The following is a 14,476-nucleotide window of genomic DNA, read 5'->3' on the forward strand; positions in this document are numbered from 1 at the left end:
TATACTATTTATACATATACGACAGGCATTTATTTCGGTAACATATAAAAGCCCAGTAGATGGGAGATTGCAAGAGCTTTTGTGATGTTGGACTACAGAGTGCAGGTATACAGCCGTTTCCTAGAGGCAGTATGTACCAGTGTAAACTCAGTTCATATTAAACTTGCAAAAGCCATCAGGGGGACAGATGGCCAGCATTAACTATTACCAAAGTAGCCTACAGCTGTGATTGAAAGGAATATTGTATTGTAAAAAAAATAAATCCAACAAAGAAATAAAAATAAATGAATGAAAAAGAAATTAAATATATGACCTGATAATTACATTGAATAAAAAAAATTAGTTCATCACCAAAGTTATTTCAATTCAACCTGAGGAAGTTTGAAAATTACATAGCAACCCCTCCAACAGCTGTGCAAATGTCAGCCTCAATGAGGTGCTAAACGAAAAGTCAGAGAATCACCAAAGTCATGGATTCAACCTCTGGTGACCATCCATTCGTTGCTGAGATATTTCCCTCTGGACTAAAGGGGTAGAACAGTGACCAACAGACTAACCTTACCACCACTAAAGGCATGATGTTAACATGCTAAAATGGCCGAAGACATTGTGTAGTGCATTTTTTTGCTGTATGTTCTGTCTCATGCACTGGCACTGCTACTTAGGTAATCAGATAATCTGACATCAGGAGTTGATTTTTTAAAAGTTTTATTGCAAAAATATAGAATTTGATAACACACTACAAAAACATCAACACAAACATAATACATGACAGTCTCAAAGACAAACCAATAGCACATCAATAGCTAAGTATTTTTACTGTGCTTTCAATGAATCACAAAACAGTTATTCAATTGTTTAAAACCTTATGTGTGAGTTACCGATAAAATGATCATCGTCTTTGACATGGGGAAAACCTAATAACTGCATACCTGCTTTTGTATGTTGACACTTTGAGTGAAAACTGCATGTTTTTTTCCCTAAGACCACATGTGTCATGTCCCAATGAATGTACCTATTTTCCACTTCCTGAGAAGTTAACTATGCAGTTGCAAAGTGGGCGGAGCCATTGGTAACAGAAGTATCTTTCCCATTGCAAATTTGCATTTGAAAGTTTACTTTTTACAAAAAGGGTTTATTTGCCTCAATGTGATTTGTCAAATGGCACACAATATTACAATTCCCACACACCTCATTGTTATGATGAAGATGTCGGCTAAAGATCAGTTCAAACGTATTCCAAACATCCTGGGGCAACCAGGAACAAGACTGTGGATGTAGAAAGTCTTGTAACATTATCTTTATCTGCACATTTGCTCTTTGAGCTGATGATTCAACTGACAAAAAAAAAACCAAAAAAACCATATGATCTAAGTATCTGAAATTCTCAGACTGCTAGTTAAAATTATTATCACTGACTAAAGAAAACATTAGGACTGTTGCTATTGAACCCTGGCCCAACATATAACCCCGCCCACTTCTCTGCTTTATTCCTGGAGTTTTTCAAAGACACCAAAAACATGTTTTTCATCACGATTAAGTGTCTTCAAACCAAAATATCAGGTATCGGGTATTGCTTTTGTACATTTACTAGAATTCAGTCAAACCAACGATTTATGCAGTGCTTTGATGGAGCCAATTTCAACAAACCCCAATGTAATACGCAAGAACTCTCTGTGTATATTGGTGTAAATGAATGAGATTCCCTTCTTCTGAAAATCCATTTCAAAGAACAAAGTTGTTGGTTCAAATGTTACACCAAATGTGTCATGTATTTTAATTTGACTTTACAAAAACCGTTCCTGCATACACACTTCACTGCATGGCTAATGGAGTTCCAGCTGACAGTCATTGTAGAGTAACAACACATCAATAAATCTTTGCAAGTCTTTGCTGGTTTGCTGTGCTTTGTTTCTTCCTGCTAAATGAGAATTACTTTATAAGACATGGCCAGGATAAAATCATGCCATTTCAAAGGTGAAACAAATCAATACCTGTTTTTAATTTTTTTTTTTTACTCATCAGTGGTAATGCTGAAACGCCACAAATACTGTCAAGACAAAATGTCTGACGGAAGTTTGTTGACATCGAGGGCTAGTGCTATTGACCTCCTGTATAAAATCTTATCATCTGCTCACTGTCCTAAAAGATTCCTGTAAAACCCTGTGCTTGCGTTCTGAAGGTGTATAGTTGTGCCGTACACGAGGAAATGGTGCTCTACATCAGTGATGCTTTAGTTTTCCATATATATAGCTTTGATTTGTTTTTAAAAATATTACCAATGCCTTGTGCTTAACTGTCAAATTTTACACCATGGGAAGCATTGAGAAAATGTAGTGATATAATCTGCATCAGGGCACACATTAATTATGGCAAGTATATAGTAAATTATTAAGAAAAACTTTGACGCTAAAAAGTTAGTCATCTATAGACATTTTAGTCAAACAAAAGGGCAACAGATTTCTCATAAAGTGCAAATTAAATTAGTTCCAACATACACATTGTCTGACATTCTTCTTATTGCCTGTAGATATTGTTGGCAAAAAGTAAATACATACTGTAGAAAGTTGGGGCACGACAGGGGCATAGCATTTTGGCGGGGAAGGAAATAACGGTGCTCAAAAGATGAGAGGCACTTATAAGGGTGTACTTTTCACCAATTGTTCATGCCCCAGGCATAGTTTTTTAAGTTAAAAGTTTAACTGAAAAGAGTGGTTGTAAAAAGCCAATAACATGAAATTTTGGAAGGATCAAAACACTGTGAAACATCATCAAATGCCTGTGGTATTCATACGACTGAGGAAACTTTAATTGAAAACATGCTGGGTAGTAAATTAAAAGCACCCAGTCCAATTACTTTCGCTGTACATGCCTTATATTGTCTACTATAAAAAGTGCACCATATTACTGATGCATTTCCCCCCAAAATTACAGATCTGCATAGCCACAATAGTCCACATATATACATGTTTTACTGCCAAAAGAATGTGTTGCAGTTTTTCAGACAAAAATAAGAGCTGCTTCAATAAAAAAAGTATGCTGTGGTTCAAAAAAAGGTACAAAACCACAGATTGAATGTTCCAAATGGCAACTGTTCTACAATATAGCATATTAATACTTGAGCCGAGCCTGCAAAGTGATAAATGTAGACTAAAGAGACTATGCAGATATTTATCTGACAAGCAAATCTTCACTCTGTTAGAACACTTTGACTTTTAAAAACACATACTTGTGGTGAATATCAATTGTGACCATTCCCCACTCGCATTCTTTTATGAAACCAGTCAAGAAGTATGATCTTGATCTTGACACCATGCGGGAAAAGCTTGAGCGCCAAGTGAGACGACTTTCTACCAGCAGATAACCAGGCCTTTCACTTACTTACTAGTTGAACTCAGAGGGAGGTCTGAGTGTTTAAAAGACAAACATGTTCTCTAAAAATAGTGAAATACCCCTTTAAAACCTTACATTCTTCTTGTGTGCTTTTCTATGCTTTTCATACAGTCAGGTGATGCCACCTCTTATAAAACTAACTTTACAATCTCATTTCATTTCCGCTCTTAACGCCACAGCACTAGCAGTACACTGTGTATAACCAAGAAAAATATTAGCATGTCATCTGAAAAGAGGATATATATCTAATGTCAGAACTCAGTTTCTGCTTTAGGTGAACACAATGGTGAAAAGGGTCAAGTTTTAGCAATAAAGCACTGAGTAGTGATGTATAACATACCATACCAAAGAGAAGTAAAGCAAGGGCTTGATCATTGACATCATTGTATAAATTTAAACCATACCATACACCAGAGGTTCATATATCAATCCCTGTGCATACTGCTCCTGCTTTTGGAGAGGCCCACTGAAAATATGTATAGGTCTTCACCAAAACTTGAAATGAAACACAATCACCAACAACATAATATGAATATTTGATCTGTCTGCATACCCATTCGGGCCTTCTTAGTTGGAGACAGATGTGCTGGTTGCCCCCACCTGACAGTGGCCCATGTCCAAGTAGCAGGAATGCTGATTTAGAATAATTGTCACTATTTACTAATGTATACTACTCTGAGATGCTTGATCAATACCAACCTGTCCACGTGATGGTGGACAGAAGAACGATGCTCCCTGCTTTAAATATATAATACATTATATACATGAAAGACGTGTAGGCTGAGCTGCTCAGTAGTCCAAGAGAGTATTATGACGAAACACAAACGGTTTACATCATTTTTGCTCATTTCTTTAAACAGGTATAAATAAATAAATGATTATCAAGTTGATCAATATTGCCTCCTTATTTTCAGCAGTCCTGTTAGAGTGAGGTTTATTGTGGTGTGGCAGATGTGTGGGGCAGGCAGACTCTGCAGCATGGTGAACTGAACAGACTGTTGAGGGTTCTCTGCGGTACCTGAAGGTTATTGGTTCTAAGTGAAGGCTCCATGAAGATCTGAGTGCACTCTTGAGTGAAGGCTGCATTGGAATCCTAGTAGAGGTTTCTGGAGAATCTGAGTGAAGGTTCCATTAGAATATCAGTAAATAGTCCCATTCCTTTCCACGAGAATCTAAGTAGCAGTTCCATTAAAAGGTTCCACCAGGATCGACTGAATTCTCTTGGACTTCCATCGGATTGAATATTTCATCAATCCTGCTAAATGTGCCTTTGAAAATGATGTGATATTTCCATTGGAACCTGTGTGACTGTTCAGTATAGATGTCCGATGTTGCCCGTTAGAACCTGGGTGAAGGTTCATCGGAATCTTAATGAAGGTTCTCCGGTATCTGGGTGAAGGATGCAATAATGTCTGAAAAGAAGGTTCCAGTTGAATCTCAGTAAACAGTTCTGCTAGACTCTCAGTGAAGCTGTGCGACTGATCTGCGATGTTGCTAGAACCTACATGAAGGTTCCTCAGAATCGGACCGACATTTCCATGAAAACATAAGTGAAACATCAAGTATAAGAAGGAATGGTCTGAGTGAGTTCTGTAGGAACTCATCAAGATCTTCGTGGAGATTTGTACAGATTTTACAGAAAAAAAAAAAAAAAAAAGACCAGCTGAGACTCTTATACAATCTGCAGCTTCATTCAGAAGCTGGTTTTAAGGAGCAGAATGGTTCTATTGCCACATTCTATCCATATTTGACAGCATTTACATATCAAACTATAACAGTTTGATGCTGCGACTGAGCATTGTATTCTCTGTAGTGCTATACATTCAGCCAGAAGAACAGATGTAGAGAGTATCTCAGAGCCTAAAGCCTCGCATCTTTTCACTCTTTTCTTATAGGCTCAAGACCCAATTATTATACAATGAAAGTTGCATTATGTACTCTTGTCTTGCATTGCTTTGAAAGGCTAATGAAGTATATGGTGCTGAATATGAGTCTGGACCTTCCATGAGTTGTGTAGCTGGATTACACCAGTCTTGTGGCATGTAGACCTGCCTGAGACAGGAAAACAAAGCCCTAAGCACATCAACATGGCAAAGCAAAAATTGAAACTAAAGATTTTGCTCTTGAGCCATTATTACATGTTTACACTGCCTGAGAGTGGTGTTCATTTCAATGACGCCTGACGGAACTGTACTTCCAGAGAAAACTGCCAGAGAATAAGCCAGTCCTGTTCAGATCCGCTGGGCTCAGATCTCCTGAGACAGGCTGAAAAATTTCAGTTTGAGCCCGCTGCATGAAACTCCCGTGTTTGTGATACAGCCAAAAAGTGCTGGTTGCTCTCAGAGCCAGATCTGCAGTCTATGTTTCACGCCCGATCTGAGAGAATCCAAACAGTGCACAAGATATCAGAATCCCCAAGATTCACACAAATGGAATAATTAGAATGAAAAGTCTTCACTTGGGTTTAATGCAGTTCGGTTGATTTATCTCACCACCATCTTCCCTTCGTCTAGCACCACTCAGTTCAGTTCAGTTTGGTTTTAGCGCTGCAATGTCAAATATCCCGAGTGACACCACAACCGAACTCCACACACAAGAACCACAAAAATGTGGATCCTCCAGCTCAGATCCATAAACACTCGGTGTCCTTGTCCGTAGAAAGTGCTAAGCCGCTCTAGGTCCAACAGTAAATCGTCACATACTAGGTCCATATATTGTGTGCATGTGTATATGTGTGCGTGTGAGTGTGAGTGTGGGTGTGCGTGTGGGTGTGTGCGTGCCTGTACAAAATGCGTCAGATGTTTACAGTAGAGTTGGTGTTGTTCATATGGACTCTCATCTCCTGAATACTTGTGATGATTTTTTTCTGATGTCCGGCCAGATTGACGCCTACTCTCCGCAAATCCCTGGAAAACAGAAAACAAACAACAGACCCTTATTTATCAAACAGTCACCTACCAAACACAGAAATGTATGGTTGCACTTAAACTTTCTTTAAAAAGATGCTTCTATATAAGGTCTGTTTGTATCGTCACAAACCTCAGTCTGATTAAAGCACTTAAAAAAACTGTTAGAATACTAATATAGTAGTGTTTGTCATACTCCCTGGGTTAAGTATTTTTTGCAGCTATCTCTGTCTTTACTCAGCTTCCCAGTTCTATTAAGAGTGCTGGATTTTTAGAACATTTTTCACAGGCTTGCAACCCTGCGATAAATCCTGCATTCTCATTTTTGCTTTGCTCTTCACGACATTTAGTGACAATATTCATTGCTCTTCAAACTGAAAAAGAAAAACACTTATAATAATGACAATCAGTTCAGTTTTGTATGTGCTACAGGGAGGGCCATTAAAACTATGTTGCATATTTGACTGTTGCCATTTGAGTCTGGGTCAGGTTATTTTACTACATTTTGAACTTTAACTGGTCAGACCACCCAAAGTATTTGTAAGGATGACATTCTAGTGAAGAAATAGTCTACAAAAAATGCTGACAGTGAGGTCTGTGGCTTATCCTGAGTAACAGGAAGATTTTGCTGTTGAAATGTTTTTTAATATAATGTTGCACTCCTGTTAGCGCTACGAACAAAATCCCATTTGCTGTTATTGCATAAGGGTGAGAAATCTTACAGATTGCAAATCTGAGGGGATAAAACCAAAGTTATCTGCGTGGATACATGTTGTGACGCCTGCACACGTTTGCATACAAGTGGCCTTACTCTGATGTCATCTGAGCCACTGTCTCCAGCGAAGAGTAACCTCCTTCAATGAAGAGCTCAGTGTAACGACCCATCTTGATGGAGTCAAGCCACTCCCCTACAGTCTTTGTCCGGGTGCTGCAGTCCCCCTCCACACTGGCATGCTCCACTAACAGGTTGGAAACCCTGTTACGTGGAGAGAGAAAAAGAACAGTACAAAACAGAGTGGGACAGCGATCAGATTAACGTGCAAGATTATACGTGTATTTTCTCAAACACTATCCCTCATTGTTGGTGTGTTTCACATCATTATCAGAAATGTAAAGAAATGGGATTCACTGGGAGATCGACTGCATTTTGAAGCTCAGTGTTTAGCTCCTGACAGCTTCCAGTGAGGCTTCATAATGCTAGTTATGCACCATCACGCAAAGCTCTTTGTCATTCAGCTCACTTTTCATGCTAAAAAATAGAGCTCTCCATGCTATCAAGCAGAAATGTTCATGCTAGCAAACAATATTCTCCACGCTATAGCTAGAATGGACTGTCATGTGGGACAAGAGCTGTTGGTGTCCCTTTAATCTGAATAACTGTCATATGTTATTGCATGGGCTGTTAGATATGGCAATGATTCATTAAGTGGGTTCCTGTGTGTGCTGGTGTGTGTGTAAGTGGAAAAGAGAGAGGAGAACGAAACATCTCACATTATTTCATTATCTCTGCAAAGAAAATAAGCTAATGACGGTGTCTGACTAAACGTGTGCTTCAGAGCACTTAAAACAATTTCAAGCCATTATACACTAACGCAATGAATGTGCATAGTGGGCAAATACTAACTGAATGTTCAAATGTTAGGATAATCAAAGGAGACCCCACTGAATACAATTCAGACTAATGTGCAATTTTAAGAAATTCAAACCACTTTCATTTATTTCTCTGCTCTTCTTTGCTGGTATGCAGCTGTCAGAAACGACGTCCTTCCTGATTTAATTATGCGTCCACACACTGAACGATGATGAGTCTATTAGCTTGCTGTGCTGGGTTTGATTTACTTAAGAAAGAATGGGTCAATTAAAACACAATGCATTTTCAAGACTGAAAAAATGTCGCTGAAGGTTTCATGTCCTTGGTCGACACACGTCTAAATTTAAGAAAATGTTCATATTCATGCGTAACTGACGGTCATCTATTCTTTACATCCAAAAATATCAGCTTCTGTGTTGGCCTTCAAAATCAACATCGGTCAATTCTGGAAGTAGATTTTCTTTAAAAAAAAAAAAAAAAAAGTAGCGAGTTCAAACTGTCCAAACACATACGTTGTTTGTTCTGTGGTGTGAGTTCCCACCTGTGTGAAGAGTTGACCAGCTTTTTTAATGAGCTTGGGTTGCGAATGAGTTTGTCTAGTAGACAGACAATCTCATCAAACTTGGGGCGGTTGCTGCGTTCTCGCTGCCAGCAGTCCATCATTAGGTGGTACAGAGACTCAGGGCAGTCCATAGGACCCGGCAACCTATAGCTCTCCTCTATTGCTTTTATTACCTGCAGATAGATAAAGGGAGAAGTCAGTCTTGTCAAAAGCCATGACGGGGTACAACACCTCAGGAACAGTCTGAGGGACCCAAAAATCCTTACTTTAGGAGTAGTAGTAGTAGTAGTAAAAAAAGGAGGGAGATGGAGGGAAAGAGTGACAGAGTAATGCCCAATTAACACTGGCAGTATGAAAGAGTGAGGGTTAGCAGCTGGAGACCAGTGACAGCAGAACACAAAACACAGGACATACAGACTTAAAACATAATAAAACACATTACAAATAAGATGCAAACCATTGGCTAAAACCATTGGCTTAAACCTGATATACAGGCTCACATAAAACAATGTACATCAGCAACAGCATAACACTGAACCTGCAACCATCATCACCCCATTAATGGTTAAAACAATATTGTCATCATCACCATCTCACCCACCAATATTACACGGAAGACTCATCATCAGCTGAGTCCTCCTGAGCATTTAACCCTTTGCTGGCATAAGAGCCCGAACAGCTCATATAAACTGAATATCTGAAGCATGTATTAAAAAGTGGAGTTACCGAGTCTTGCTTAATGATTCGAGCTGCTTTGACAACGAGAGAATGACGAAAGTGTGAAAGTGACAATGAGACAGGGTGTGGAGAGGACACAACTTTGCTTTGACACCTAGACAAGTAATAACTTTTCCACAACGGCACCGTGACAAATTCAGCTCGGCAATGTTACTTCTATTTTGACGACTCCAGAGTGAGATCCTGAATTCTGATACTCGATCCAGGGATGCTCCTGCTCTCTATCTGACCCTAGACTACTAACCTCCATGAAACTGGCGCACAAAAACGAACCCCCTCGCGAGGATAAACAAAGTAAAAAGCTTTATTTGTTTACTTAATATGCTGCATAGCCCAGTTAATCATTTCCTCAAGTAACAAGATGCAGCACTGAATCACAGAAATATATTTTTTTTGGGGGTGTGTGTGTGTGTGTTTGTGTGTGTGTTAGTTAGATGAATAATAAATAAACCCCGGCTCTTCTCTGTCGGACCCTGCAGTGGAAAGCAGGCTCGAGTTTTCAGCCTAGTTCTGCCAGTGCAAGACACTGCAGGGAATTGATTTGTTGAGTTCACGACAGCCTTTACTTGTGTCAAATTCACACAAAAGACAGACGTGATAGTGCTCCAGTACACATGCGTGCATGAAAGCACACGTACGCACACCAAAGAGAGTAGCGCAGCATCAAATCATTGCAGGGTGCTGAGAGGGAGAAGAACTACACATAGCAGACTGGCAGGGAGGAGAGATCAGAGGAAGAAAATGAGACCTGAGAGAAGGAGAAGGCGAACGAGAGGCAAGAAAGAGTACAGAGATTGCATTTTTGAGAGACAAAAGAGAGGACGGGAGAAAGAAGTGAGGAGGAAAGGGAGAGAAATGGGAAACAGAAGGAGAGAGCTTTGAGAAAGAGTGTGAGAGCCTGCACTTTCTTGCGCAGATCAGAGAAAATCCAGCATAACGCTTTCAATTAAACATCAAACGCCTTCTCCTCTCCTCTCATCCTCCTCTCCTCTCCACTCCTCCCTGTCTCTAGCCTTCTCGAGACAGACAGCCTAATAACCAAAAGGAGGAGGGAGGGGTCTGAAGCAGGGGATGAAGAGGTCACTGGAGGGCTGTGCGTGCATATGTTTCCTGTGTGTGTGTGTGTGTGTGTGCGTCTGTGGGTGGGAAGCGAGTGCATGTGTGTGGTGTCGGAATCAAATGCTACATTCTCACTCATCGCCATGTGACACGATTGCAGATCTCTCCATTAAAATGACCTCCAGGCCGCACTATAAAAGAGGTGCTACCCTCTCCTTCTGTTTTCATCACCCTCATCTTCTCCAACTAACTTTTTCTCCCTCTCCTCTCCAATGAACAGATGCATGCAGGTCATTTTGGTACTTGCTGAGTAGAGCTAACTCACACTTATGTATAAGTTAACAATTTTATATTTGGCCAAATATTTAAAAAATTACAAAAATAAAGGTGTAATTGGGAAATCAACGTTTGCATTTTGTTCAGAGGTGAACTAAAAACTTTAAAGACTTATGGGTAATCTATAGCTGAGGCAAGCTGGTTATTTTCCCTGCCACATTTTTCTGCTTAGCACTGCACCTCCATGTGTATTCATCTGTTTCACTGTTTTGCTTATGCACACCTTTCTCTACATCCCACCGTGTTCACTGTTATTGTCCACACTTTGCAGTAATAGATTTACAATAATAGGCTTCCTACAGAGCCTTCTCTATCACAAGTCCATTCAGCTTCCTGACACGTATGTTTCCCAACATGTATATTTTGCCTACATGTCTTTTTCTTTTGATGTCACCATCTCTCTAAATACTTACCTTATACTTAAATGACAAAAATATCAGTGATTTTATGCTGTTAAAGTATAGACCTACATTTACAGTATTTTATTCATCGTGTTAATTGTGACATATGTATGGCATACCTCTATACTCTTAAAAACAGTAGATTACACAGAAATGCTTTAAATAGGTAAACATGAAACAAATATCAAGATACCCATCATCAGAAATCTATCATGGGCTGTGTTAACATACTGTCTACTTATTCTCAGGCTGGCCGAAGGTTGATGATGATATTTATCATAAAGCTGCTGTCTGCTAAAAATGAAGCTAGTAGCTGGGTAGCTTAGCTTGCCTCAAAGACAAAGTAAACAGTGAGAAACAGCTCTGCTGTGAGAAAATCCACCTGTCAGCACCTCTAAAGCTCACTAATTAACGAATTAACTCTCATTTATTTAATCCATACAAAGACAAACTAATAAAAACCTGTGTAAAAGTGTACAAACAACAATTTGCTGTTTTTGAGCGTTAATGTGCTGGACTATTTCTTGGGTCTGGGCAGTTGCCAGGCAACCAGTCCAGGAAGTTACTGGTTGCAGCCAAGAAATAATCTGGCGCATAACCCCTTCCCAATGTAAAAACGGCTAATAGGCTAGTCGTTTTCACACCTTGTGTACACCTTTATACAAATTAAACAAACGGTATAATATGAGACAAACAAAGTATTAAAAATATCTACAATACCATGACAACTGAGCAAACTCCACCCACTGATGAAGATAATGTGAAATGATCAGGCTCCAGAGCAACAACTACATTTACACTGCATAATTTGCATGAAAAACATAGTTTCACTTGGTGGTTGAATTGTGAATAAATCAAAACAAGACAAAAGTTATAGGATGGACAAAAGTGATTTCATAACAATGTCACTTCAGACTTACATCTTGATTGGACATCTCCCAGTAGGGCCTCTCTCCATATGACATCACTTCCCACATGACAATCCCGTAACTCCACACATCGCTGGCTGATGTGAACTTCCTGTATGCGATCGCCTCTGGAGCTGTCCAGCGAATGGGAATCTTCCCGCCCTGTGACAAAATAAAAGAACATTTAAGAGGTGACAGTGGATTCAAAGAAATCTGGTGTAGAAAATTTAAACTCTGTGAAGGCTGAAATACTTTCCACATGTTGAGCAGCTATAGAGCAGATATAAATAACCTTGATATGTTTACTTCGACAACAGCTCAGTGCCACACTTGTGCAAATGACCTTCCGGTGTATAGATACAGCTGCAGTCATTCAGAAATTTTACTTTTGTTACACAAAGACGGAAACCAAGAACAGACCTTAATTGAGACACTTCTGCCACATGTGGTCCAACCCACAATTACACTAATGAACACCAATTTAGCAACACATTCATTATACCAAGTTTCACTTTCTCTTACAAATTTCCTGCCCTAACTGTCGGGGGGCCTGAGATTCCTCTTCGCCTTTTCCCCGTCTTCATTATTGCGCTTTCATTGCAAAGATAGTAAAGTTCACAGGATGACTGCTGAGTTCCAGAGGAAAATGTGTTTTCAGCTGATGAGTTGCGAAATTAGCTTGATGCAGTATTGATGAACACAGCAGCAGGATATCTCAGGGTCTGATTATTTGAAGGGTGTGAATTATGTTATTCTCACTGCTCTGTCAGGGAAAGAGAGCCAGGCAGCACGACAGAGAGAGGGAGAGAGAGCGAGAAGTGATGTGGCCTGGCAGTGAGAGGTGAGTGACAGGATATTTGGCGCTAAGGCAGCAAGACTCGGTGCTAATTGAGTGTTGCGGAAACTGAGCCGAGTACTAATTGGCCCTCCTCCTGCAGGAAGCAGCCCGTCTCTGGTTGACAGGACGCCACTCAGCTTGGGACACACAGCTCAATTTAAAACCCACTGCTGACGTCTGTGCGTGTGTGTGTATGCAAGAATGTGTATTTGGTTTGAGCAAGACTCTGTTGTGTAACACTTTCCCATTTAATCCAAAGTTTAAAATACCACTATCGCTGTGCACACAGAGAGATACACACTGGATTAAATATAAATGCCTTCAAAGACACAACAGCTTGTCCTCTAGATGTACCTTCCTCTTTCTCTCTCACTCCAGTTCTGAATCACAATAAGTTGATTAATCGCTTATAGCTGATTGAAAATTGATGACAATTGATTGATTACTTAAGTCATTTATGAAGCAGAATTGCCAAACTTACTACTTCAAGCTTTTAAATATGAGAAATTGCAGATTTTCTCTGTTTTTATATCATTGTAAATTGAATATCTTTGGGACAAAACAATTGCTTACACACAAACATGTGCAGTCTTACCCGTGTGGTGTACGCAGCCTCCGGGTCATCCTCCAGGACTCGGGACAAGCCGAAATCAGACACTTTACATACAAGGTTACTGTTGACCAGGATGTTACGAGCTGCTAGATCACGGTGGACATAACCCATGTCAGACAGGTACCTGAATTTGTCAGCACAGAGGAGACGATTAAACACTTTGCCCTAATGATGTGCTCAGTAATGCATTGTGTGTTTGTGTGGACTGGTATGTATACCTCATGCCTGATGCGATGCCACGCAGCATACCAACCAACTGAATTACAGTGAACTGACCATCATTCTTCTAAAGATACAAAAAGATAAACAGGAGAAAGACATTATAGACATTTATACAGTCGATGTGAACAGTGAAAATAGGAGGATGGGGACAGAATGGGAGATAAAATATCACATATCAGGTAAAAATAATATAGCAATATAAATATGAAACCATATATGACTAAAAAAGATATAATTATTATAATTTCACCCATATTTGACATAGGATCTTAATCTGCTTTGGTTGATAGCCAAAAACACCCAATATAACTGTTGTTGATCCATGACGGCCTTTATGCGCTTTCACCTATGTAGGCAATGCAGTGGTTACCCTTAGTGTCTACACTGCATTACAATTATGTATTATGTATGGGGTACTTCTGCAATGTTGTTTGGCATTAAAAATGTCTGGAAAGTTTTTTACTGAAAATGTGGCTCAGGATAGTTAAAGGAGCTATTTGTAAGTTTTGCTATTGCTACATAACCAACGTTAGCTTTAACAGCTATCTACTTACCACTCTGGAAGAAACATAAGGAAGAAAGAAACGTTATTTGCCCAGAGCTGTCTCCAGTGGTTGGAAGCAACCTTCTTCTGTAGTTTCCATTTCTATCACTTCTTTTCTTCTACTGAAGTTAGCATGCTAACCAGCTAACCTCGGCCTAGTCGGCCCATCTTGCCACTTTCCGATACCGAGTCAGTGTAGTGTGCAGTCTGTCCTGAAGAAGTAGCGCTGTTCAGAGGATGTATTATAACCTCTTGTATTATAAACGCAAAGATGGATGAAGCTCTTGACGAGTTGGGTTAGTAAACAGCTGTTAACGCTAACATTGGCTATGTAGCAATAGCAAAACCTACAAATAGCTCCTTTA

At 39.7% G+C, this 14,476-nt stretch overlaps 1 protein-coding gene across 1 annotated transcript in view; it reads right to left on the reverse strand.

Annotated features, from left to right (window-relative positions):
• Nucleotides 1-691: 691 nt before the first annotated feature.
• The window catches only part of LOC130186849 (ephrin type-A receptor 5), a 69,075-nt gene continuing 55,290 nt past the window's right edge, over nucleotides 692-14,476 (reverse strand). Inside the window, exons 14-19 of the mRNA XM_056404151.1 lie at nucleotides 13,564-13,631; nucleotides 13,328-13,469; nucleotides 11,907-12,056; nucleotides 8,432-8,625; nucleotides 7,111-7,275; nucleotides 692-6,299 (exon numbers count right to left, since the gene is read on the reverse strand). Of these exons, the coding sequence (XP_056260126.1) occupies nucleotides 6,188-6,299; nucleotides 7,111-7,275; nucleotides 8,432-8,625; nucleotides 11,907-12,056; nucleotides 13,328-13,469; nucleotides 13,564-13,631 (831 nt within the window). The 3' untranslated portion in view covers nucleotides 692-6,187. The remainder of the gene's footprint in view (nucleotides 6,300-7,110; nucleotides 7,276-8,431; nucleotides 8,626-11,906; nucleotides 12,057-13,327; nucleotides 13,470-13,563; nucleotides 13,632-14,476) is intronic.

Source organism: Seriola aureovittata, chromosome 18 (assembly GCF_021018895.1).
Source record: "Seriola aureovittata isolate HTS-2021-v1 ecotype China chromosome 18, ASM2101889v1, whole genome shotgun sequence".
Lineage (NCBI taxonomy): Eukaryota > Metazoa > Chordata > Actinopteri > Carangiformes > Carangidae > Seriola > Seriola aureovittata.